Here is a 26,630-nt window from a genome sequence, read left to right as displayed (position 1 = left end):
TCTTCCACAGCCACACGAGTCTGCCTTCACCATTCGAATCCCGGGACCGGAGAAACCCGGAGCTCGGCGTAAGCCCGCCCCCGGCCGCTGCGCGCCTGTCATTTCCTCTCCACAGCGCGTGCGGTCTCGAAGATGAGGGAGCGAGAACGTCCACGGCCAAGAAGGCCCTCTGGCACCCTCGGCTTCTGTCAGTTAGAGCTGGACCGTGACCCTATTCCGCAAGCCCTTGGGACCGCGAGCCGCGGCGGCGACGTTCCCCTAGGAAACGCGAGGAAGGCGGGCCCGCGCTCGCCGGGACTGTGCCAGAGCGCGTGCGCGGTGCGCGTGCGTGACGAGGGCGCGGCCGGTCGGGGCTGCGGCTGCGCAAAGGCGGTCCCAGGCCCTGCGCCTGCGCAGTGTCGGGGCGGGGCGGGAAGAAGGGAGGCGGTGGCACCGGCGGCGGCTGCTGAAGAGGAGGAGGAGGAGGAGGGGGAGCGAAGGGAGGTGTTTCTGTCAGTTCCGGCTGTTTGTTCGGGAAGTGGATCCGCCGCTGCCGGAGCAGCCCGGAGGGAGCTGCGGATCGCGAGGCCAGTACCGACCCCGCCCGCGCGCACCGCCCCCGCCCGCCATGGCCCGGGACTACGACCACCTCTTCAAGCTGCTCATCATCGGCGACAGCGGTGAGGGCCGCAGCGGCCGGAGGCGGCGCGGGCCCTGCCGGGCGCGGCCCGCGGGGGCCTCAGGCGGGCGGGCAGGCGGGCGGGGAGGTGCCGGCCCGCGCGGGGCGGGCGGGCGGGGCTGGCCGGCGGCCGCGGGCCCCAGGGGCGCGCCGAGGGGTCCGGGTCGCGCGGAGCAGAGTCGGGGCGCCGGGCTGCCTAGCGGAGGGGCCGGGCGCGCGGGGTTCACTCCCCGCGCCTGTTCCTGCCTCACGTGTGACCTTGGTCAAGTCGCGTATTTTCTGGAGTTGGAGAGACCTGGGTTCGAGTCTTGGGATTACCAGCTTCTTCACTCTGTGACCTTGGGCAAGTTGCTTCACCTTTCTGAGCCTCAGTTCCTGCATCTGAGAAGTGGGGACTTGCCTCGCTGGGTGGTGTGAGTGAGTATTCAGTGAGATAAAGTGGGCAAAGTGCTTAGCGCCCGTTCTGGCGTAAAATAAGTTCTAATTCAGTATTAGCTATTGTTATCATCATCCGTATCTTTTGTAAGACTCACTCCTCTGTAAAATGGGGATATTCCCAGACGTGTCTCATGGGATTGCTGTGAGGTTTAAATGAGGTAAGGCACGTGAAGGCTTCAGCATGGTTCTGCTGAATTATTATTAAATGTCTGCATTGTTCAATTTCCTCATCTCTAAAATGGAATAGTAGTAAATCCACCTCAGAAGGCTGATGTGAGTGTTCAGTGAGATCCTGCATATGTAGTGTTCAGTACAGTGCTTGACTAACAGCAGTGGTCTTTGCTGTCACCCCACCCTACTATGAACCAGAGGAAAATTAGGAGTGGGTTAGCCAATATTACAAATGTGGGCCACATGCACACTCCTTGAGTCTTCCTAGCTCAGATGGCTGCTCCATCTCTAGTTCCTAGAACAGTGCCTGGCAGCCAGTAATAGTTGTTGAATGAATGAACATTGAGTGTCTGCACAAAAGGTAGATTAAGTTTTGGCAAGAGTGAAGGGTTTTAGAAGTGTTGGGAGTGCGACAGGTGAGCAGGTTTATGGGTTGACCAAGGCAGGCCCCAGAAGGTTTATGGGAGTATAGCTGAGGTGCTGCGATTATATGATGTCCAGGAAAGAGGCTTGGGAGCAGCTAAGTTTACAGACCAGACCTGAGTTGAGTGTGGGGAAGCTGGTCATGTGATGATTAGAGGCAGAGGCCAGATTGGTGGTAGAGCCCATGGATTGCTAAGGAGAGAGGGAACCAAATCCCTTTTAAGGTTCAGAGTGTGCGGGTATTAGATGCAGTGTTATAGATGGGTGGTAGAAATGGATTGTTTTTTGGTCTCACTTATGAAGTGGGATTGGGAATGTGGTTGGTGGCTTAGATCTGGTGGAAGATGGCTGGGGTTTCTGTGGTTGCCGATGGAGGGGAGATGTAAGGGGAAGAGTTGGGGGCTAACCAACCAATAAGATGGAGGAGTCACTGTGGTTGGGGATGGAGTTAGAAAGGTGGAGGACTGATTGGTTATGATTTGAATGAAATAACTAGATAAGCTGTGATGCCTTGTACTTTGACATGGCCTTTGGCACTCCTCAAGGTCCTGAGGCTTATACCTTTATAGGATTTACTTTCTGCTCTGGCCTTGGTTCTGAGCAGCTGGCCCAAGGTGATTTCTCTCCTTTTGCAATTAAAGTTAGCCCATCATGGTCAAAGGTCTTTACCCCCTGCAAGTCATCTTCAGCTTGTGTGTTGACTCCAAAAATGAAAGGCCTAAAGTTAGCAAGAAGATGCAGCTTGCTGGCTTTTCTACCCCAAAAAACCCAGGGGATGATTTTGGCCTTCTTTCTTAACAGTGCACTTTGCCTGGGGTATTGATTTTGTGCTCAGAAGTCAGGTAGGGAGAAGACTCATGGGGTCAAGATTTATGTGGTCTGGCTCCTATTTCAGTATGAGCATGTAGGCCTGGCTTGTGGAAAGGAGCTAGATGCTTTGCTGTTTGATTTCTCCTGACAGTGAGTTGATACTCCAAGTTGAACACTTAGGAGACTGGGAGATGGTAGACTTGGGAGTTCAAACTAAGCTTTGCAGATGAGTGGGGAACCTGACATCCTCACTACCCCACACTGACCTCCTTGTGTGTGTGCTTCCTTAGGGGCGTATCAAATGATTTCACAGATACTTTCTCATCTGATTCTCACCCATCGCCCGTGCAGCTTGTCAAATAAGGAAACTAAGGCTCAGAGGAGGTGACTGGCTTGCCCAAAATCACACAGCTTATCAGAGGCAAAGCTGGGAATTAATGCACATCCTTCTAATATGGGTGAGAGCATCTGGTGTTAGGCTGGCAAACTGTAGGTCCTCAATGAATGTTAGTTTCTTTCTTTATAAATCTAGAGTTCTTCTTTCCACTCTGCCACATTGCACATGCTTCTGGAATGTATTCCCTCAGTTTTTGCATCTCTTCTTTTATGCCTGTGATTCTACACTTCTTCTTTATTTTTTGTGACATTGGCTCAGATTTGTAACCACATTTCATCTGCATCCACTGGGTCAGTCATCCTCATTCTTAGAACCTGGAGTGGTTTTCAGAGACCTAGTTAAAGCCCTTTACAGATGAGTAAACTGAGGCTCAGAGATGTGATGTGACTTGTCTGAGGCTGTACAGTGAGGCTGTTGCTAAGACGACTAAAATTGAGACCGCTTCACTTGAAGGTCTAAGGGTCTGCAACAGGTTGGAATTGAAGCAAAGAGGAGCAAGGGGTCAGAAGCCCAGGGTAGGACCAGGGCCAAGGTGAAGACTTTTGTGTGGCTGGCATGAGAAGGACCAGAGGCAGAATGCAGGCAAGTGCTGTGACAGTTGAGTGTCGTGTCACCCAGCTGCCAAGAGGCATTGAATGCTGCTGGGGCCTATTCTTCTGCAGGGTAGGAGATGATGGGATTTGGAGGTTTCTTGCTGGAGGTGGCCATAGGGAACCTTAGGCCATGGCAAAAGTAGGTTGATACCCTCTGCTTCTTCCCAAGGCCAGTACTGTAGGTAGCAGAGCGGTGTGTTTTCTCAAGAAAGCCTCCTCCTGGGATATTTGGGAGGGATCATCTCAGTGGGTTTCTGTTCCTTTTAGAGGGAGAGCAGTGTGGGATCTGATGTCAGGTCCCAAGCAGCAGACCATGCGGTGACTCTCGTGGCCTCTCTGCAGCCTAATGGTTTTCAGCTGCTCTGTAGAGGACCTTGGGGGATAAATGTAGGGGATGCTACTGTGACACTGCAGAGAGTACCACCCGCTGTCTTTTTGCAGATATGTGGATTTGGATAAATTTTAATTTTAAAGAGGATTCTGCTGCCCAAAAGTTTGAACAATGCTGCTTTGGCTCCTGTTAATTCTGCAGTCATAGCATTAGGTAGCATAGCTGTCAATGAGATTGGCATTTTTCCAGTCATAATTCATGAAGCAGTGTATTGTTGGTGCCTATTTAGTGCTGGGCCCAGTTTACACACTGAATTCACAGGGCGGATGAGGGCCAGGTCTGTGTACTAGAGGAACTCACAACCTAGTGGCCCAGACACAAGCATTTAGCTGAGTAAGCTGGTCCCAGAAGGCTCTAGGAGAAAGCGAAGGAGACAGCAGCGCCAATGGGGTGTTAGTGTCAGGCAGAGCGCCTGTGAGGACCCACCCCACTTGGGCTCTCCTTGGGCTTAGCAGGAAGCCTCATGGCTGAGCAATGAGGAAGTGGTGTTGAGCGAGAGCGCTGCAGGCCTGGGGCTGAGCAGCAGGTGCTATGGGCACACACCTGTCTCAGGGAGCCTCACCCCAGCCTGTCTTTGGGAAGGCAGACCTGGTTGTGCTCAGAGAAACAAGTTCTTCTGGACAACCCTGGATAACTCACTTGAAGTCCCCAGAGAGATCCTTAGAGGAGACTGGCCCAGGAGGATGTCAGGGGTTAGGTTAAGAGAAACACAAATGCTAGTGTGCAGCAGTGGTTTACAGCTTTGGGTAATAGGGAGTGGGGGTGGAGGCCCTGCCCTCTTTGAGAATCAGATTAAAGCCTTGGGCTTCTCCCACAAATAGGCATATGTACTCAAAATTTGCATGTAGTTGCAGGGTGTTTATGAGATCCTAGGTTAATATCTCATAGCTTTGATGGCATTTCCATTAAAAGTCGAGCAAGAGTGAGATGTAGGAGCCCACTGGGATCACTTAATTCTGCTTCCTGAGACAGGTGCTAGAAGGCTTCCCCAGCAGGAGGTATCAGGAGGCACTGCAGAGCCCTGGAGTTAGGATCTCTGCTCTGCTGCTTCCTGTGGTGGTGCCTTAGGTCAGCTGCTTGGCTTCTGGGAGCTGCAGCTTCCTCATCTGAGGGGATGTAGTTGGGATTCTGGGAGCAACAAAGTGTCCACCATGCAGACAGAGTCAGTGCATGTTAATTCTTTTCTTCTGAGTTTGATTGGACTTAAGGGTAACAGGTTGCGGGAGGGCAGGAGGTCACAGGATAGGTGCACTTAACAGGTTGTAGCCACCGTGTATCGAGATCAAGGGGAGCTAGGCTTCTGAGAGTTCTGTCTGTGGAATAAGCAGCCAGGAACTTCCACAGTTTGTGCCGTTGCCTGAGCACTTGTGTGCCGGTGGCCTGATAGGATCCTGCAGAGTCCACCACGCCACCCACCTAGCTGGTGGTGATTCAGTCAGGGGAAGGTGGCTGATGCTTTTAGCTGTGGGTCTCGGTTTCCCCACCTGCAGCATAGCCCTGATGATCTCAAGGGTTCTTTTCAGTTCTAAAATTCCTTGTTTCAAGCTCCTTGAAAACTCAAGCTCCAGATGTGGTGGGTGGTTTTCTAGAGACCATGTTCTGGATGCACCAGGGGGACCAGTCTCATTTGGTTGACCTTTCTCCTTCTGTGTCTGTCTGTCATCTCTTATCTCCCTCTGGACTGCCAGGACAGCTCTCAGCAGTGCTGAGAAGTGAGACCCTCTGTCATCTCCCCCAAGGGATTTAGGAGCAGCTTGTCTTACACGAGGATGAAGGAGAAGGTCAGGGATTGAGTGAAAAGATGTGCGTGGTGTATGGCTGGTTGGGGAGATAGGAAGCAGCCTTGAGCAGACAGCTGGCACCACGAAGCTCCTTGTGGGGACTCAGGCAGCAACTCCCTGAGGAAGGATGGGGCTGGAGGGAGGAACGCACCAGCCTGCTGATCGTGGTGCTCTCTCCTGCAGGTGTGGGCAAGAGCAGCTTACTGTTACGATTCGCAGACAACACTTTCTCAGGTGAGTCTTCCCCTGGGTGCTGGTGGGACATTTGGATTTTGAAACCCCTTTCCCTGGCACCAGAACACACTGGCTTCTGCCTAATGTGGGGAACTTTCTCATTCTGGTTTTCAGAGGAAGGAAGAAGAGGGCTGGAGGCTTAGGTCAGAGGCCTCTGAGTTCCGCCTTAATCCATCTTGTTGAAAATCTCCTTTACCACTCATCTTTTCCCTGTCCAGCATCATCTTGTGTTCAACTTTTTTTTTTTTTAAATTTAAAGTTAAAAAGATTTACAAGACAGTCATGCTTAAATTAAAATAAAATTTCCAATAGGAAGGACTTACTAATGTGAAGAATACCAGTTGTCCCTGCACTTGCCCCTCTGCTGCCCCAGGAGCCTGTGTTTATGGGGGATGTACCTTTCAGCTGCTTTCGGATTCCATTCCTTCTCAGTCTACCAAAAGTGCTTCCACGTTGCTATGTGTGGACCTCCCTGGTTCCTTTTAGTGCTCTCAAGTTCCCTGCACTGTGCGTGGATGTACCACAGTTCATTACCAGTGCTCTTGTTATGTGTGTGGTTTCTGGTTTGCTTCTGTTTTAATTGATGCTACACTACTTGGGATACAGTGTATATGTTCTTGTACATGCAGTTTCCATAGAAGTGGGGTTACTGGGTCACAAGATATATACATTTACAATTTTCGTAGATAATGCCAACTTGCCTTTCAAAGAAGCTGAGATAATTTATAGTCCCACTGAAGGGTTTGAAAGTATCCCTTGTCAACTTGATCAGGGCTTCATTTTTGTTAAACTGATAGACAGAAAGTGATGTAAAGTTTGAATTAGTATTTCCCTGATCACTGGTAAGGTTGAGCATGTTTTTGTTTGTTAAATACATCATGATACAGGGGCTTCAGGTTGGGTTGGCCTGCCTGAGTAAGAACTGAAGTGTGATTATCTTACAGGGAATTGCTCTGCTGTGTTTGAGGGCAAGCTACACTTAGGAAGTTATTACATGGCTAATGCCTCTCTCTTGGTGGAGAAGTGGAATTTTGCCCCTTTCCTCTCCCTGAAATGGCTCTGCAGCTCCGCTGGTGTTGGGGAATTGGAAAAAACTGGCTTCTCTCTGTTACCCTGATGTAGCAACTAAGCCTCAGTTCATCTGTGAAGTAGAAATTGTGGTTGTCCCTTTGATATAGATTGTTGTGGGATCTCCTGAGAGAGTGCACATCACAGTACTTGGAACAAAGTAATCACTGAGTACGCACCAGCTATTTGTGGTTGTCATTATCTTCTGTTCAAGGATGATAATTACTGATCAACCTCTAGCTGTGCTGGAAAACATTCCTCTTCCTCCATGAAGTCCCTATAACTCCCCATCAAATCTACTTTCCGCTCTTGGGTGACTCTTTTGCAGTCTCTCTTCTTTCTGAATGTGCTACCAGTAGCTTGGCTTTAAAGCGTTGGCTTTAGCTGGAGGCATCATGACAGCACTTGCCTTTGTCTCACGCTGCTGAATTCACTCTGCTACTCTCTGAATCCACTCATCTCTGGCAGGTTCTTTTCTCTGTTTAGTAGCCGTGGTGGCCCTCTCTCACCTGAACAGAGTTTATAGCAAGTTTCTCCACTTGGGGACTCTTCATACTTTGCATCTTGTAACTCTGTGTTGAGGGGCTGTCCTGTGTGTTGAAGGATTTTAAGCAGCATCCCTGGGCTAGATCTACCCAGCAAGTGGCCAGTTGCGTTGTAATAACCAACAGTGTCTCCAGACTTAAAAGTCATTCCTGGTTGAGAACCACTGGTCTTTATAATCTGTTTCCAGCTTTCTTTCTCTTATTGCTCATACTGCTTATTCTTTCTTTGGTTTTTAATTTTTTTTTCCCACTCATTCAACTACAAGGTGTTTTTTGAGTGCCTAACTATGTGAGGACTCCACATACCTTGGCGTTGTCCAAGACCAGAGGAGCACCAGGTGCATTCTGTTTGAGCTTTGACCTTTATCTTGCTTCACACGGTCATCTGTGTGTCTCATTTCCTACATCATGTTACATGGGGTGCTCCAAAGGGAGGGAGAACTTGTGTTCTTCTTTGTGGTCACTTTTGTGAGCCTGGACTGGACCGACTCACTGGCCATTCTACTCAAATCCATCTTTCACACAGATGCCCCAAGAAAGCTGCTTGACATGCAGCTCATGCCCCTGGTTAAAACCCTCACTGCCTCCCCATCGCACAAAGAGAGTCCAGATCTTCGAAAATGGCACAAAGGCCCAGAGACCTGGCCTTGGCCCTCCACCTGCTTCCCACCACAGGCATGGCCTCACCTGCACCATTGCTGTTTTGCTACTGTCTCTCCTGCCCGGAGCAGTGCTTTTCAGACTGTGGGTTGGGTCCTGTTTGTGTTTAGGATATTAATTTTGTGGATCCTTAAATTCTTTTTAAAAATAGAATAGAAAAGAAAAACCCAGAGTGCATCACAGGTCTGGCCCTTTCTCAGGTTAGATCTGAATGTCCCCACCCCTGGCCAAACGAACAGAGTCTGTCCCTCTTCCCTCAGTACCATCCTAGATTTTATTTCCTTTGTAGCATTTATCACTGTGAATTGTCCTTCTCAGTTTCTTTCACTGTATCCTGTCTCACTTCCATTGTGGGGTCCCTCAGGGCAGGCCATATCTTACTTGGGTCTCTGGGGTCTGGACTTGATGGGACACTCTGTGGGTGGGACAGTGTGAGACAGGGTCTCTGCTGGGCCTGGCTGATGTCGGTGTGTGTGCAGGCAGCTACATCACCACCATCGGAGTGGATTTCAAGATTCGGACAGTGGAGATCAACGGGGAGAAAGTGAAGCTGCAGATCTGGGACACGGCGGGGCAGGAGCGCTTCCGCACCATCACTTCCACGTGAGTCCCTGTCCCACTCCCACCTGCAGCCCCTGCCTCAGACACTGTGGATTTTTGCACAAAGTTGAGTAGAGTGCTGGTCGTAGAAATCACTGGGTGGCTCCCAAGGCTGTAGGGAACCGAGCTCTTTGATGACCTCAGTGGGTGGGGCTTGGCTGTGCCCTTCCCCTTCCTGAAGATGTCAGAGGACGTGGGGAAGTGCTGTGGCTGCTGTGGGGTAGGCGGGCAGGCAGTGGCTGAGCACCCTGGCTCTGGTGTCCGGCAGGACAGTGACTGTGTACCCTCCCCTTGGACACTCAGCTTTACCCTCAGAGTGGCAATAGCCGTGGTGTTTGCCTTACCAGGTGTTTGTGACGTGCCGGGTCCAAGTGAACACTGAGTCAGTGGCAGTTCCTCTTGGCAGGTGTCCATTCTGTGTGGGCTCCCCTCACTCAGGCCGACTCCTCGGAGGTGGCTCTCTTGGGAGGCCTGGAAGAACGTGGGTATGTGGGAGCCCCTTTCTCCCCGCAGAGCTTCGGCTGGAAAGTCGGTCTCTAGTGTGTCGCCCTCCCTCATTTGTCACCGCGGTGCCTTTGTGGTTCTCAGCTACAGACAGGAGAGAGCCAAGGCCTGATTCCAGGTCCTGTGCAGGGGCTCTTGGTTCTTAGGCTGTGGATGGGTCAGATTCCAGGAACGCAGGGCTTGAAGGCGAACAGTTTGAAATTTAAATTTCTGTTCTGCTGTGTGTCCTTGGGCAAGTTGCCTAAACTCTCTGGGTTTCAGTTTCCCATAGGGTTTATTTTTAGGATTTGTTTGAATGTTGGGACCTGTGTCCAGATCCCCTGCTTTGAGCTTTTTGTGGGTCACCTCCATTAATTCTCCCATAATTCTCTATGCTTGGTGCTACTGCTATCCTCATTTTACAGAAGTGGTCTGCTTCCAGTGATGGCAGAGCCCTGGTTCTACAGTGGGGAGGCTGCCTTCACCCCAGGGCAGTTCCCCTGAGAAGGCGTGGAAGGCTATGAGAAAGTTCCCTGGCCAGAGACCCCTGTCTTCCCTTCAGCATGGAAGCAGGGTGGAGCCAGGCCGGTGCCATCCCAGGCTCTTCAGGAGCCTCTGAGGGTGGGGAAGTGAAGGTGAAGCACCCGCGCAGTGGCAGCTGGGAGTGTGGGCAGAGCAGGGCTACTGGCTGGGCAGGAGGGGCAGTCACTTTGCCCTGTGCTGAGCACATGAATGTCATAGCCCTGAATGACTGAAGCCTTGCGGGTTCCCAAACCTGGGTCTGCCTGGGCACAGTCCTGCAGGACGCAGTGATTGAGCTGCCTGAGTGGGGGCTGTCAGCCGGTGTCCCTACAGTGTAGTGAGGACTTGGGGAGGGCTAGGTGTCAGGATTGATGTTGAAAACTTTGGGTCGCCTGGAGCCTATAGGCCCATGTACGAGCACCACTTGGGGCATCAGGGTTACCAGGTCTGGCCACTTAACCTCACTTGTCCTTACTCTGGGCCAGGAATGTCGCTAGGTCATCACCAACTTTATTTCACTTAATGCCAATGAAGAAGTTTGTGATTATCTTATTATTGTTATTATTATTATTTTGGTGGTGCTAAGGATTGAACCTAGGGCTTTGTGCATGCCAGGCACGCGCTCTACCAATGAGCCATATCCCCAGCCCCCTGGGATTATCTCCATTTTATGCACAAGAAAACATGCCCAGAGAGGGCAAAGTGACATAGCTCAGTTTCTTAGGATCAGAACTGAGGCCCATCTGATGCCAAAGCTCAGGCCTCTACCTAGTTCATGGTCTTATGGCCCCCCAGACTGGGCACAGCTCCTCCTTCAGTGTCTCCCTTCTGGGGTTTAAAACCAGTTGGGGGCTTCAGGGCAGCAGAGATAATAGACCTGTGACCTTGGGAGATGCTGGGGGCTGGGAGCTGGGCCCTGGGGCGTCTGAACCCTTCCTGCAGCAGAGGCTCCTGCTGCTGCTCCCCTGCCACACAGTCACTTTTTTTTGGCACTGGGTGGGGTGGGAAGAGGGACTGGCTCCTCCATTCTCTTGGGGAGATTTTGGAGGGGTCGCCCAGCTCCTGGGGCAGTGTGTGTTTTTTCCAAGGTGCTTGGGAAAGTGGGTGACTGCAGGTACTGGCAGCCTTTGGGTGCTGGCTAGTCCCTGGTGTCTGGGGATGATAAAGGTTGTCCTCATTCAGGGTTCCTTAGCCCCTGAGGTGGGAGGCATGCAGGGCCCACCCAGGAGCCACAGAGACTTGTGCCTTATGATGGCGGTTGACAAAGAAGGAAGGAGTAGGGAGGGACAGTCAGGGTACAGAATCATGACCTTTTTTGACCTGGGGCATTGAAAGAGAAACCAAAATTGCATCCTGTGACGGATGCTGAGGTTTGCTGCCCCTGAGAGGTGTGGCTGGGGGAGGGGTGGGATGGAGGGAGGAAGTGAAGAGGAAGAGGAGCCCTGGTGCTGGCCCAAGAGTCAGACCTGGGGACCAGGATATCAGGCTGGACATTCCACTCAGCCTTGGAGTCCTCACTGGTGAGATGGCTGTCCTGACACCTGTTGGGCCATGTTGTTTGCAAAGATGAACAAGGTGGTGGATGCAGAGTGCTCAGCCCTTGCCTGGCCTGGGCCAAATGTCTGCTGCTGGGACATGATTCCTGCTGGGCAGCGATTCCCACCGTGTGGGAGCCCAGAAGCACCAGAGCCCTGAGCCCCAGCTCCTGCGAAGACCAGAGCTCCACTCAGATTGAGCCTCTTCCCTGGGCCCCAGGGCCGTTGAGGTTCCCAGGAAGCAGCAGGGGTTTGTGCTGGGGCCATGGCTGGAGGCATTTCTTGGCATCTTAGCCGTCTCGGGCAAAGGAGGTTTGCAGAGGCTGCTAGCGCTTCCTCTGCTGGCAGGGGACAGTGGCCTGTCTTCATGGTTCCCGGCAGGCACTCCCGCACCCGCCCTGGAGGCGTCCACCAAGCTGGTTGGTGTGCTAAGCTGGCACCGGGCTGCTGTAGGGCCAGGGCTGGTTCTTGGGCCCAGAGCTGAGACAATGGGATTGTCAGGCTTCCTCAAAGCCAAGGAGCACTGCACCCTGGACAGAATGAGGCGTCCTGGGACATCTCCTGGGATGTCTGGGGGGTGGAGACAGACAGGACCCCAAGCATGGTGGAGGCTCCTCTTCCAGCAAGCTGTCTCTTGGTTTCCTGCCACCTCTATCTGGGGCCCCAGATTGCCATGGAGATATAAAGAGCACCCCAGTGTTCACTCTGTCTTACTCCCCAGCCCTGTGGTGGTGTGTTAAGTGCCTATATCCCCATTTCATAGTTGTGGAAACTGAGGCTGTGGCCGGTGGAGCTAGGGTTACTCTTTGTCCTCAGACTGGCCATGAATGTGAAGGCTTCTCAGAGAGCTGGTGGGCAGGCAGGTGACAAGCTGTACCCACCACCTGTCTGCTGCACCCTTTCTCAGCCTGTGCATCCTGTGCCACCTCAGAACCAGGGCTTGGGAAGGAGTTGCTTTCCAGGTGTGCTGCAGGAGCATGAAGGTGCCCAGGGCCAGGCAGGCAGCTGCTAGAAGGTCGGGAGGAAGCAGCCTGTCCCCTCAGGGTTTGCCTCCTGGGTGTCGTAAGAAGCCCCCAGTGACAGAAAAATCTCTGCAGCTTTGGGGAGGAGAGCTGCAGAGGGACACTGTTGGGGGTTACATAGTGCTGGGACAGGGTGCTTCCTGTCCTCTAAGGCCAGGGTTTCAGGGAAGTGTGAAGCTCCATCCTCTTGTTCCACGGTCTTCCATCGTCCCCTTGACTGTTGGTGTGAATGGGGCTGCTTGGTCTGAAGGTTCCTACCAGGTGTCTGGAGAGGAACGTTGATACCCTTCTTCCTTCCAGACCTGACCAGCTTGGGTCTGCATGTTGGGTGGTGGTGTAGCTGGCCTCCCTTCTAGGCACCCTGGTGCCCATGCAGCTCCCACACTGTCCCTGCCATTAGAATGGGTAAGCCAAGAGTGGCAGGAAGGGAAGTGCCACCTGCCCCTGAGGGAGGGGACACAGATATGCCAGGGCTCATGAATAGTGCAGCTTCTTGGATTGGCATCTTACTAAATCAGATTTGAGGAAGAAAAATTTTTTGAATGTTTAAACGGGGATAGTGATAACATGATGTCAAACACAAAAACTGTCTGAATTCTAAAAATAAAAGGAGAACTTTGTAGAAGTTTCCGGCTGGTGGCAGACTGAGTCATCTGGGGTGACTCTTTTGACCTGGTCTGCCACCTCAGGGCCAGCCACCCCTCCTCTGCTAGTATCCTGGAGACAGGTGTGAGGAGCCTGTGCTGCTGATGCAGGCCTGGCGTGGGCATGGTGGCCAAGGCCAGGTGCACAGCCCAGCTGCCGAGTGCCGGAATGACTGCTCTCCCCCGCCACTGTCCTGCTGTGGGCAGGCAGGTCATCGGGTCATAGGGATGGGCTGAAGCCCTGACATACACCTTGGCCTTACAGGTATTATCGAGGGACTCATGGGGTCATTGTTGTTTACGACGTCACCAGTGCTGAGTCCTTTGTCAATGTCAAGCGGTGGCTTCACGAAATTAACCAGAACTGTGATGATGTGTGCCGAATATTAGGTGAGGCTGGGGACTGTGGGGTGGAGGGTGGCGGGAGGTGGCCTTACAGGGACGGCTGACTCTGCCTTGCCTTGAAGTGGGCAATAAGAACGATGACCCCGAGCGGAAGGTGGTGGAGACGGAAGACGCCTACAAGTTTGCCGGGCAGATGGGGATCCAGTTGTTTGAGACCAGTGCTAAGGAGAATGTCAACGTGGAGGAGGTGAGTCCCTGGGGAGTAGGAGAGGTGGCCCTGCTCGACCCCCACATCCCTCTCCTCCCCCAGCTTGCTCACGGCCTCTGAGTGAGCAGTGGAAACATTATAGTGACTAACGTCTATCGGGTGCTTGCTGGGTGCGGGCCCTCAGAAGGTCTTAGCTGGTGTCTCCGCAGTCCTCTGAGACAGGTACCACATCTGCATTTCTAATGGGGGAAACCGAGGTTCCAGAACATCACTCAGCTAATAAGAGGCTCAAACTTAGATCTGCCCACCCCTGGCCCTTCCCTCACCCCTCCACTGTCAAATCATTCTGCTCTGGCTTTCCTGGGGACCCAGTTCCTTTCCTGTGGCTTCCAGAGCAAGCGGGGCTGGCTGGCCACACCATAGTGGGGAACACAGACTCCTCAGAGTCAGGCCAAGACCCCAATCCTAGAGCCACCTTCTGTGGACTTCATTTGTTCATCTGTAGCTTGAGGGGAACGTGAGCCCTGCCTTGCAAAGATTGAGTGAGTCGAGTCATGTCTTGTGCTTAGCACGAAGTACATGCTTGGCAGACGCTGGCTGGGCTTTTTTGTACCTTCTGCTCCCACCACTGAGGTTGCTGTTACCCACCTTTCTGGGTGGAGTGGAGAGGACTGTGCATTGGTACATGGAGCTTCACTGGACCCTGGAATGGTGTTGGGAGGTCCGGGAAAGTTTCCGGGCAGGACCTCTGGGCCCCACGTACACTGAGGTGGCATGGGGCGGGCAGACTGGGGTCCCCTCCTGTCTGCTTACAGGCCAGGGCAGCTCTGTGCTGTCAGAAGATTCCAGCTCCAGAAGAAAGGGGTTCTCCCGTCAGTGGAAAACCCCCGAGAGTGACTTCCCCTTGTTCACACAGTTTGTGGGTCTTTAGTGTCCCCTGTTGACCTTTCAGTAGTCCACCTCCTCCTCCTAGAAAGGGTTTGGAGGACACTCCTGCCAAGCCCTTCCCGAGCAGAAACAAAGCTGGGCCTGGGGGGCAGCGGTGCCAGCCTGCCCGGGCCTCCCGCTGGGTCTGGGCTAGTCCTACCGTGTCGCCTTGCAGATGTTCAACTGCATCACAGAGCTCGTTCTCCGAGCAAAGAAAGACAACCTGGCGAAACAGCAGCAGCAGCAACAAAATGATGTCGTGAAGCTCACGAAGAACAGTAAACGAAAGAAACGCTGCTGCTAATGCCCCTCAGGCCACGCAGAGACTGCACTGCGGTCCCTCCCCAAGCCCGAGGCCTGCAGGGGTCCTCGGGGGACAGTCTCAGTTTCGTGCCGTTATTTAAAGAATTCTCTCCACGTTTTTTATTGGGAGGCGCCATGGGCACTTCCTCCCCTTCCCTCTCGAGTGCCAAGAAGGTGTTGGACGAGCCCGCCCTTCCCACTGGTGCCCTCCTCCCTGCTGAGGCGCCTGGACCTGGTGAGGACGCTGCCAGCCAAGCGGACTGATTAACCAATTTGTACATAGTGTATATTGCTTTAACCAGCTGCACACCCTTGTTCTGCTCTGGCCTTGCCCTCCTTAATGCCACCTGTTGCAACAGACCCTCCCCAGCCCTCCCAGCCCTCCCCACCGCCAGCAGCTTCCTGCGGAGGCAGCGTCTCCTTCAAGCTGCGTCTGTGGCCGACCTGGGCTGGAGTGGGCTCTGTGTTGCTCACTCTCCTGCAGGTTGGTGGCTTCTGTCCCTGCCATGCAGGCTCTGACCCCTCTCCAGGGTCTGTGCCAGCTGTTCTCCTGACCCCACAATTGCTCTGGGAGCTGGGGAAACCTGGCCTTGAGGCAGCCCTGCCCTCTGCTGGCTCCATGCCTTTGGTTCCACAGAGGCAGGTAGTCTTGGCCTCTGGCTGACAGGTTTCTTTTCCTGCCTTCTAGATGCCTCTGGTACAAACCCAGAGGTGCTGTGTCTTCTTAGAACCCACACGTTTCTGTTCTAACAGAAAGGTAGGGGTGTGTTTGTGCAAAGATGGGGCTTTCAGGGGGCTATAGGAGCATTATTTTAACAGATAAAGAATATGAAGCCAAATCAAATGAATCAAGTTCCTCACAATTATTTTCTTTCCCTGAAGTTTGATTGGCACAGCAGCCCAAGTTGTGGCTGTCCCACTTTGGGTCCAGTGTTCTTATAAAAAGCAAATGGCTTTCTGTCCTTGTGGGGCTGGACTCCTAGCCCTTTCTTGGGAAGAGCCAGAAGTCTATGATACAGCACCAGGCACTTCTGGATGTAGGGGGTGGGCACTGGGGGCTGCTGAGTAATGGGAAGGACACCTCTGAACTGGGCCAGGAGAACTTGGATCACTGACGTAACTGTTGTAGTATGAAGGCGGTAGGATTGCTTAGCAGACGGCAAGGATGGTAGCGGGGCTGGCTGGGGCAGCCAGTTTTGATCTATCCCAGTCCCCTGGTGAAAAGCCAGGGTGTCTGCATTTGATTATTGTTCTCCCCTTCTGTGGGACACATCATTCCCCCTTCCCCTAAAAGGATCACGTAACCTGGGAAGAATTGATTTCAGCATCATGAAGTGTTTTATTAGATTTCCTTTCCTAGGCAATTTCCAGGTAAAGCCCTGATTGGACAATCACATCACAGATCACACTGCAGATTTTCCGTGTTAACACTGTGGATGGGTTTTTAATCAATAAAAAATGGGGGTTTCTTCTCACCTGTCTCTCCACTTGTCCAAACCGCCAAAAGCCGGGGTTCCATGGCAGGCCTTTGCTTTGGAGCTGTAGGCTGGGGTCATGGGGCCATGGGTGGTGGAGGCAGGGGCCGTGGAGGGTGCTGCAGGCAGCCCCATCTGGCTGGGGTAGCTGGGAACAGAAGTGGGGTCTCTGCCCTCAGGACTGTCCTGGCCGACCAGGAGCCTGTGGCCCAGGGGTCATACTTGCCTCTGAGCACTCAGGTGAGGCCGTGTGGAGTGCTTGCAAACTCAAGCAATAAGGGTGATCCTGCGAGCTTCCAGCCCAGGACAGAAGCTGCAGTGGCTTCTGGCACCTGGACGCCCAGATGCAGGTGGTGGGTTAATTTTGGTGACTACAGTGTCTGTCCCATTGAGTGTCACACGCATGAAGGGGGGGGGGTTGTTGGGTGGGGGTGGGGGACTCAGGGCTAGACCGTCGTCCTGGTGGACCTGATGTGAAATTCCTGTCAAACAACAACTTTTAAATGGTTTGCTAGGATTATTTCTGTATTGAAAGTTTCTAATTATGCTTTTTAAAAAAAATCACTAAAAATAAAGGTTCAAGCTGCCAAATTTTCTTTCAGGGTCTTTTTGCTCTGCTCTGAGTGGGCCTGGCTTCTTCCCACCTATTATGTCCAGCTCTTGTACTTAGCCTGAGTCTTGTACAGGTGTCAAGGCCCTGGGACACCAAGAAGCCAAGTCCATTTTCTCCATGAGCAATTGGTCCAGGGTCGAGCATCAGTCTGGACGGAAAGCACTGGCTGGGAGCACGCGTGGGCAGGTGCCAGGGGAGGCTCCGTGTTTATTCTCCACAGGCCAGAAGGACGAAGTGGAAGCTTTTACCTGGAATGATTTCTCTGGATGTTTTCTGCCAAGCCCCAGGGCCCTGTTCTCAGCCTGGGAGCAGTGCTGGCAGGGCTGCCTGGAGTCTGCACACTGGAGTTCTGGCAGGGAGCCCACACCTGATGGAAGAGGCGCAGGCCAGGCCAGGATGCCGCCACCTTCCAGAAAAGGAGCCCTTTCCAGGCTCAATCCATTGATGGTATCAGAGGGCAGGAGGTGGCCTCCCAGGTGTGGGCCCAGCCACTGCTACTCTTCATCAGCAGCAGCCAGTGGTGGTTCTGACGAGCAGGCCTCATTTGGACCAAATGACCCCTCCACATACCCAGTGACTGAGGCAGGAAGCTCTGTAGAAATTTGTTTTATTCTTATTCAGACTATTTTCAAAAGAAGCAGTGGTGCAGTTTTTCTAAAAATATGCCTTTATAGATTTATATATATGTATATTATAAAATCCATACATGTATTTACATGTTTGCTACATACAAAATTACAGCACTGTGGTATGTACATATCTATAGGTACATTCTTTCTGCTCATCCCTGCTGTGCTTTTCCCCTGGAGCGAGGGAGACTGAATCAGTGGTAAGCAGCTGAGGGCAGGCTGGGCCTGAAGAGCCTCGAGTTAGGGCCTCAACAGAGACAGTAGGGTGGCTGCTGTGGAAGGAGCAGAAGCAGCAGGGTTAGGCCCTGGCCCTCTGCAGGCCCGGTGGACAGTATGTGGAGGCTCCCAGTAGCCTCTCTTACACCCATGGTGTCAGTGCTGCCTTGGAGGAGGGGGTGGCTGGCCATACCCCTGTGAGGACATTCTGTGGCCAGGACTTGCTCAACTGGGCCAAGAAATTATATTTGAGGGGCAGGGGGCTGTGGAAACAAGATGAGCCCTCTCAGCCCTGGGCCTTCCACGAAGAGAGGACTGGACCACTAATTGATACCTGTCGCCAACCAGTGAGAACGCCATCTGGCCCAGGCCTCGCTAAGGGTAAAGGACTACTCTGGAGAAGGCTGGGGAGGAGAGTTGGGGGTGGCCAGGGGGCAGGGCCCTCCTTCCTCCCTGGGGCTTAGGATGGCCTCAGCTGAGCTTGGGTACACCCCAGCTCTTAGGCTCCTTGGCCGAAGGCTGGGCCTCCTGCCTGCAGAGGGGCCCCAGCAGAGGTGCATGCACATGGGTAAGGGGCCGCACCTCCCCTTACTCTGGGCCAGTGGCTGGGGCAGGAATGGAGGCGTAGGCTGGGCCTGCTGCTCTGCAGAACTAGGCAGGCCCCCGAGGCTCACGCCTTCCAAGGCATGCAGATGAGGGCCTCCGTTTCTTCTGTTGCCCATTATCTAAAATTGCGGAGGCAGCAGTGCCTGCCAGGTGGGCTGAGAACAAGTGGGTCTGAGCAGCAGAGCCCAACCCACAGGCTGCTCTGGAAGGTGGCCTGACCCCTGCTCGATAATGGGATCCTGGGAGCCCAGGCTTGGGCTTGGCTAGAGCAGCTTTCAGAGGCCAAGAGGCCCCTGCCTCTTGGTCTATCCACACTGACAAAAGGGAGTGGGTTCTCTGGGACCTATTGGGCCCCAGTGTGGGCGGGCAGTGCAGCTCCCCTAGGCCACAGGGGAGGCCCTTGCTCACACTGCCTTCTAGCTGCTTCCAGTCTGCCTGTCCTCCGTGGCCGACTCCTCCCAACTTAAATTTTCCTGAAGAATGAGAAGAGCCGTTTGCCTTCAGTGGTGCCGGGCTCATCGCCCCGCCCTGCACCGTGGCCCCTGGAGACGGCAGCAGCAGGCTGGCTCCGTTCCTTCAGGTGCGTGTCCATCAGTTGCCGGTCAATGACCCTGTGCATGTCATCCTGCAGAGGGGGAAAGTGGACAGGGCTGAAGGTCAACGCACGCCTGGCCCTGGGGGTGTGCAGGGAGGAGGCCAATGTTGGGATGAGAGATGAGGATGAGGATGAGGGTGAGGGTGAGATGAGTGAGCAGCAGCAGCCGGGGCTGCTGACCAAGAAAGCAGTGAGTGGGCATGATGCCAGGATACACGTAGGAGCCACCTGGCGATGTCTCCTCAGGGCTTGAGCTGACTTCTCACCAGTGTCCCCATGCCACTCCCTTGGCTGATCACTCAGATGCTGTCACAAAAGGCCCAGAGAACCATGTAGCCCTCACAGCACACGCAGCCTCCCCGGTGACCAGCACCTGTCTTGCCTCCTGATATGTGGTCTGGTTTGTTGGCCCCACGCTCAGAAGGCCCAGGGGAACCTGAGTGTGCCACTCTCCAGCCCAAAGCCTGGCCTCAGGGGGTTTCTGCCATCCCTCCTGCTTTCAAATTATTTGCAGCCTGGGCTGCTGATGCCCACACACTCCTGGCAGTCCTCACCCCACCACTGTGCCATGATATGCCATGATGCAGTGCCATGATGCTCGTGGCCTTCAGGGCTGTCTGTGCCCACTCTGGTCCAGTTCCATTAGCTTCTTTCCCAGGGTCTGACCTTATCCCTTCTAACTTTTTGGCTGCCCCAAAACTACCCCTGCCCTGTCCTACACAGCAGCACCTTTTATTCCACAGAGGCTTCTGGACAGAGTAGTTCCGCTCTTTCCATTCTAGTTGATCTGATTCTGTGTAAGATCCCACCTGACAAAAGGGCTCTGTCATAACACAGTCCGACAACTGCTGGTAAGACACATCCGTGGTCCCCTGCAGTCATCATCGGCAGGAAATTGAACAAGCATCTTGGTTCCTTCAGCCTGGAACCCGGCAGTGGCTCTGGATGTGCTGTTGAAAAGGCCCTGAGCCCTTCGAGTCAGCCATTGGCTTCTAAGCATGGGCAGGTGAGGCCGGGGTTCCGGTGGGGCCCCTCCAGGGGGGCAGATGACCTCTGCAGCTCTCAACAGCCACCACAAGATAAGGGCAGGAAGTTGGGATGTCTGAGCCTCTGCCTGACCAGCCTGTCCCTTACCTGTCTCACCCAAGCTTCCACCTGGAGGTGTCACCCAAATATCTTCAGGTTTCAGGGTGAAATGAAGAGACCTTCCTGTCTTGTCACCAGGTGGTGGTGAGTACTGACCTAATGTGCTGCACCCTGACCTCCTACCCACATCCCCAATCCTTCCTGGCACCTCTCCTGCTCACCTCCTGCTCTTGCCTCCTAGTCCACACCTTTCTACTCATCCCTCAAATCGGACGCTGGGCCAGGTATTTGCCAACATGTGGTTCCTACCTCCGAGGCCGGGTGAGAACACCGCACCCTGCATGTAGGACGTGTTCAGTAAGATTTCTTTTTGGTCCCAGCGATGGAACCCAGGGTGCATAACAACTGAACCACATCCCTGGCCTTCAGCTTGCCATCCTCCTGCCTTAGCCACCCAGGTCACTGGGATTACAGGCGTGTGCCACTGCACCTGGCAAAATCTATGCTTTTAAATACAACAGAGGAATGTTAAAGGGTCCTTCAAAAAGGATCCATTCAAAGCTACCAAAGTTTTTTTCTGGCACATTCATTACGAACTGCACTTTTATACTCTAAGCAACCAAAATCGGCTCACTAATGCCACGAAATGGATCTTGGAACTTCACAGACACTCACGTGCTGCTCATAACTCCACACCTGCTGCCGTTTCTGGGGGTAAAACAGTCCTCTACAACGTGGTAACACTGAGAAACCAGGCCAGCCTGTCACTGTTGGCCACATGCTGAGGAGCTTGCTGAACATGATGGTGATGGGAGGAGGGAGTCTGGGGCTCGATGACACGTCACACTGCACAGAGATGATGCCAGGCTCCAGCACACAGAACACAGTGGGCCACAAGGGGAGGTGGCAGGGGCAGGACAGCAATGGCAGTGGGGAAAGGGCAGGTGGGATACAGGGCTCAATCTCACCTCAAAGGCAGGAGGGGTGTACAACTAAAGCTGTTGATACGGGAACTGAGAAAGGCCACTAGATCAGAAACCAAAGGAGCCAGATAGTAAAAAGCCCTGAGGAAGCAAACTGTAGCCAGGAGAGAAGAGAGAGAACAGTGGCGGTAAGCTGGGGCCTGGCCAGCTGACAGCTGGACAGGAGCCAAGGGGCCAGTGACCAGCACTCTGTGGAGCCAGGGTTAATGCGGCTAGCCCCACAGGGCCCTGAGAGGAAGGATCACTGCTAACCTGCCCTCCAGAGGGGCTCACTCAGGTAGCTTTGCATCCATCTAGTGGGGATTGAGGAGAAACATCAGTGGCTATGCCACTGTCATGCTAGCCAGGTCATCAGTGCAAAGCCAGTCACAGCCTGGCCCCAGGGAGCTGCACTGGACCCTGAGAATGGTGGTCCCAGAGATGAACAGGGCAATTCATTCTTCCCAGTGCAGCTGATGCTCTTTGGGAAAGGGGCGCCGCAGGCCTTTGAGGAGGACCGCATCCAGCTGTGAATTTTCACCTGGTCACAAGGGGCTTCCCAGCACCTCCGTGTTAACAACTGTTTCTTTCTGTAGTTTAAACTACGCCCAAAAGGCCAGCTGAAATAGGGCCTCCTTCCAGGTGTGGGGGGCACTACAGCAGCAGCCTGGGGTTTGCCACTCCCAAAAGCACCCTCAGGAATTATCCCCAGGAAATGGGAGCACAAGAACTCTGGGTTTCTTCAGGTAAAGATGGGGGTTCGCCCAGTTGTGTGGGACCCTTACATAGCAAACTGTCCTTACACTATGCTCCATTCAAAGACCCTCCTGAAGTCTTTTGCCCTGGGGCTCAGGTTTTTGTTCTTTTTTACCTGCCAGGCCTCAAGCTGCTGGGAGAGGTTCAGTTTCTGCTGAATGGCGTCCAGCAGCTGGCTGTTCAGAGACATCATGTCCATCCTGCACTTGGCAAGTTCCAGCTCCACGGCATTCTTCCTGAAAACAGACAACAAGAGTGAGCCCACCAACACCCTGTGCCAGCCGTCCTGGGGATCGGAAGCCCCCTAGCTGTGGGTGGTCTGCAATGTGCCTTCACACATATTCTGTTATAACCAAGCTGCAGGGGAAAGGATGATTTGTCAACTCCATCTCACAGGTGAGAAACAAGGTTGAGCGCAGTTGAGAGGATGACATTTAGATGAGGACAGAGCCCAGAGGGAAACCAAGGCCTCACATGGCACCAAGGAGCCACTCATCTGCCCCTCGAGGCCAGGGCCTCCTGGGGGGTGAGGCTCTTGACCTCCTGGCATGGAGAAGGTGTCCCTTTAACTAAGTACTCTTCCCTTAAGGGAACTGTCCCAAAGTTATGGATGTGTGCAAAGGTAGCTACACAAGGACACCCATCATAGCTTGGTATCTGACGACTGGGAACTGGTAAAAAGGAAGATGGAATACAGTCGCCAGTAATAGTCACTATGAAACAGGGTATTTACGGACAATCACGATGTTGCTCTGTGGAAAAAAGATCCAGAAAACAAGTTCTAGATTTGTGAACTAAAAATCCCCAGCCGGTCGGAGGACAGACTCATAACCCTTGCTGGTTATCTGGGTATCGATCACTGATGGTGACTCCCCAGTCTTTTACATTTTCACATATCCCATATTTCGCGTGTTACTTCGTTTTCCTCCCTCAATATTCCTAAATGACAGCTGTTAAATGCTGGAGGAAATTAATCCTGGGGTGGGCGGGGATGGGAATAAAAGCGGAAGGGAGCCAACGGCAGCCTCTGTAGAGGAGGCACCGATTGCCCAGCCATGGAAACGCGCTTTCATTCAGCTCTTGCCACGTCTCCCACTCCCTCAAGTACTCAAATGGCAAAGCTCAGGGTCCTTGCTGTACACGGCGCAGGGCCCAAGGACAGTGAGAGGATCCGCCTGCAGAGACGGCGGGCTCCCCTGCTCCGGCCTGGAGACACTGTCCGCACTAGTGGCAGCCGGCAGGAGGGGCAGGTGGGTCCCGTTTAAGCGCTCAAGTCACCGCTGTGACCAGCACTTCCTCTTTGGCCTTCAGTCACCACCCGCCTTCCCTAGAGATGCGGCTTCTGGCGACAGTCCCCGCCAGCCCCGCCCACTGCGGCTGCCGACAGCCAGGATAGGACCTGAGCCTGCCCAATGGGCGTGGGACTCGAGGCAGTTCGTCACGCCCCTGCCATTGGCTGGCGGTGAACAGTGGAAATCCTCGAGTGGAGCCGGTTGCCATGGACGCTGGCCGTGCCGCAGTCCCAGCCAGAACGTCAGCACGAATCCTGGGCTGGGCTGGGCTGGGGAGTGGAGGCCTGAGCTTCCGCCGGCAGGTGGCACCGTGTGCAGCCGAGCCCCCAGGAATGTGCTGACTAATGCCGCTGCAGGGCCCGATGGCCGGTGGTGCGCCCCTAGCGGGGTCTTCTGGCCTCCGTAGCCCAGGTTGGCTCGCTACAGAATCGGGGTTTGTCATCCATAAGAAGCCCCAGACCGGGAGAGCACAGCTACAGAAGTCGCCCACTGATCAACATAGTAATCATTTTTTACAGAGGAATGTTTCCAGGTACGAGAAGGGTTCCTTTGTTTATGGAACCACTAGCCGCGCGGGTGGTGCTCGCCTGTAACCCCGCGGCTGGAAGGCTGAGGCAAGAGGATCACAGGTTTGAAGCCAGCCTCAGCAATTTAGCGAGACTGTAAGCAAACTAGTGAGACCCTGTCTCAAAATGAAAAATAAAAAGGGCTGGGGGTGTGGCTCAGTGGTTATGTGCCCCTGGGTTCAATCCCTGGTACCAAACTATAAAACCCACTAGTACCTCTTTTGTTTTTGTAAGGCAGATTCCTAGCCCAAGAATTACTTCTGTTTTTAGGGAGGGCCTTTCACCTCAAATTATTTAACTTTCTTGAAACCTATCTATTGTATAGGATAAGATACACTTTAAGGTTCCTACAACCCAGTGAAGAAAGAGACGTTATTTTTCTTAGGGATTTTCACCCCAAAGTACACATTAAACTCACTGGGTAAAGTCACCCACTACAGGAATTCAGACTTAACTGTTCGGGAGGGCTGCCCTGGTACCTGCAGGAGATTATTCTGATGTGTATGTAGCCAGTGTGGAGAATCCGAGGTAATGTACATGAAAGCATTCTGTAAACCAAGGTCCTAATCAATATGGGTGTGATTTCCACTTTAACTGATTCCTTCTGCCTGTTGTCTCAATTCTCCTAATACCAAGATTTTCATTTCCAAGGAAGAGAAAATGAACTAACCTCTCGACTCCCCACACAGTGGTCTATCACTCTCCCTTCCCAGCTAAGCCCTGCCTACAGGGGTCCAGGAAAACTGAGCCCTCACTCCAGAGTTCTTCCTTTTGTGGGGCAGGGGGAGGTTTCATCCTTCCAGGAAGGAGCACTGCAAATCTGGTGGAGCTCCAGAATGCTGGCTGGGCCTCCCTTAGTGGCAGGCAAGGGTATGTATCACAAGATTGGGTAGCTGCCCCTCCACTTTCTTTTTCTTTCGGAGGACTAGACAACTTTCTTCTTCTCTCCTGCACCTCACACTTTCTCTGGTTTTCTCTTCCACCTTCACGCTGTGGCAGAACATGGTCTGATCTTCACATCTTCACATTCAGCCTCTTCTCTGTTCTGCTGAGAGGATGACCAATGTGTCTGAACTAGTAACTTCATTCTGCTTTTCATTCCCAATGGGCTTTCTCAATTAGCATCTTAACTTCACTGTTTTATTCCTCATTGTTTTGGACAGTTTTGCCCTCTGCTATTCGTAAAGGTATGTCCCCCTTCCTATCACGCTGCCATTCAAGCATCCCAGGAATCCAAGGAACACACATTCGTAGACAGGTTTGTGAGCCTCACCGAGTAGAATTTCTAAAATGAACCAAAATTGACAGATACCTGTTATGAGGTTGTGACCAGACAGACAAGGGAACCCAAAGGTAAATTAAGAAATGGAGAAGATGAAAACATAAAGACACAGAGGAGAAAGGAAAAGCATGGGAAGAAATGAGAAAGGGGAAGGTTGCTACAGTGTGAGGGATTTTAAAGTCACACACTGAAGTGTGTGTCATTTTTGTTTTTTAAGAAGGCATATAGCAAAAGCCAGGTGCAGTGGTGTAGGCCTGTAATCCCAGTGGCTCAGGAGCCTGAAACGGGAGGATCTTGAGTTCAAATCGAGCCTCATCATGATAGCAAAGCCCGAGTAACTCAGTGAGACCCTGTCTCTAAATAAAATACAAAATAGGGCTGGGGGGGTGATGCTCAATGGTTAAGCACTCCTGGATTCACTCCCCAGTACCAAAAAAAAAAAAAAAAGCATAGAGCATCTAATTTAGAAGTTGTTTCAAAGGCGCTCAGTGCAGTTTCCTGATGAGCAGCAATGCAGAGGGGAGAGAACTCTGATGACCAGACCGGGAGGCCTAAAGACAGAGCCTGGTGAGTCTACTGGTTATGACCCTGAGGAAAGCACCTCTCAGTTTCCCTGTCTGTAAAACAGGTATTACAAAGGTTTTCCTTCGTCCTGAGGCTGGGAGGGTGAAAGGGTACCCTGCTGTATGACCAAGAACTAGACGTACAGATACAGCTATTAACAAGCTGTAAGTAAGAAAACACGTTGTTAGTAATTTTTAAAATTTGTTTTTTGTTGCAGATGGACACAATACCTTTATTTTATTTATTTGTTTTTATGTGGTGCTGAGGACCAAACCCAGGGCCTCATGTGTGCTAGGCGAGCGCTCTACCACTGGGCCACAACCTTAGACCGCATTTTGGTTAACTTTTATAGCCTCGCATGAGCTCGGTGAAGAGGGAAGATGGATTCCGTGATAAATAATTCACAGGGAGATGGGGAAGATGGGGAGATGGCTTGTGCCTATCTATTTCCAAGTTTTTGGATATAAGAGAATGCATTTATGCATTTCTTATCTGTAAAAGAAAACCCAAAACACTGTTTAAAAAAATGACTGATTTATCAGAAATAGAGAAGACAGAAGAAACTGGTAAATGACACTATGGGATGCAATCAAACCCAGAATGTAGAAAAACTAGAAAGACAATTTAATCCCATTTTTCAATAAATGTAATATGAAAAAGAAAAAAAATAAGAAGGGAGAGGTATTACATACTTTTGGGACCTACCAATTTAATAGAATATGTGGACTCTGGATTCAGATTCTAATAAATTTTAAAAGGATATTAAAGGGATAACTGGGTTACAAATACTGACTGGATACTAGATTACTAGATGTTAAAAAAAGTTTTTTGTTTTTATTTTTGTATTAGGGATTGCACCCAGGGGGCCCAACCACTGAGCCATATCCCTAGCCCTTTTTATATTTTATTTAGAGACACGGTCTCACTAAGTTACTTAGGGCCTTACTAAATTGCTGAGGCTGGCTTTGAACTTGAATACCCCTGCGTCTCTGGTGTTACAGGCATGTGCCACCATACCTGGTGAAATTGTTCTTTTCAATTTCACTGTATTGTTATATGTTTTAAGGAAGAAACTTTCTGGTAGAGACACACACTGAAGTGTTTGTGGATGAGGAGACTCTTGTGATTTTTTTAACACAATCCCATGGAGAAGTACAAACTGATTAGTGTTGAAGCTGAGAGATGGAGAGACAGGGGTTCCTGTTGATGTTTCTTTTGTGTACGCTTGAA

General features: G+C 52.3%; 2 protein-coding genes across 4 annotated transcripts in view; one reads left to right on the top strand and one right to left on the bottom strand.

The window, feature by feature from the left end:
- The first annotated feature begins 417 nt into the window (after window positions 1–417).
- Window positions 418–16,638, top strand: Rab35 (RAB35, member RAS oncogene family). Of its 2 annotated transcripts, XM_026403429.2 has the most exons (6): window positions 419–659; window positions 5,846–5,896; window positions 8,649–8,772; window positions 13,241–13,365; window positions 13,443–13,567; window positions 14,631–16,638. In XM_026403429.2, exons 1-6 carry the CDS (start codon window positions 608–610, stop codon window positions 14,757–14,759), a joined length of 606 nt encoding a protein of 201 aa, XP_026259214.1. In that variant the 5' UTR covers window positions 419–607; the 3' UTR covers window positions 14,760–16,638. The 2 variants fall into 2 exon arrangements, with proteins under 2 accessions (XP_026259215.1, XP_026259214.1); XM_026403430.2 differs by lacking the exon at window positions 5,846–5,896 and having other exon boundaries at window positions 418–659.
- A 2,122-nt stretch (window positions 16,639–18,760) lies between these two features.
- The window catches only part of Bicdl1 (BICD family like cargo adaptor 1), a 92,682-nt gene continuing 84,812 nt past the window's right edge, over window positions 18,761–26,630 (bottom strand). For both annotated transcript variants that reach the window (XM_077795572.1, XM_026403443.2), the window contains 2 exons: window positions 21,812–21,932; window positions 18,761–18,922 (listed from right to left, as the gene is read on the bottom strand). In XM_077795572.1, coding sequence (XP_077651698.1) covers window positions 18,761–18,922; window positions 21,812–21,932 — 283 coding nt within the window. The remainder of the gene's footprint in view (window positions 18,923–21,811; window positions 21,933–26,630) is intronic.

The sequence above is a fragment of the Urocitellus parryii genome, chromosome 3 (assembly GCF_045843805.1).
Source record: "Urocitellus parryii isolate mUroPar1 chromosome 3, mUroPar1.hap1, whole genome shotgun sequence".
Taxonomy (NCBI): Eukaryota; Metazoa; Chordata; class Mammalia; order Rodentia; family Sciuridae; genus Urocitellus; species Urocitellus parryii.
This window is presented reverse-complemented; position numbering and strand designations above follow the sequence as displayed.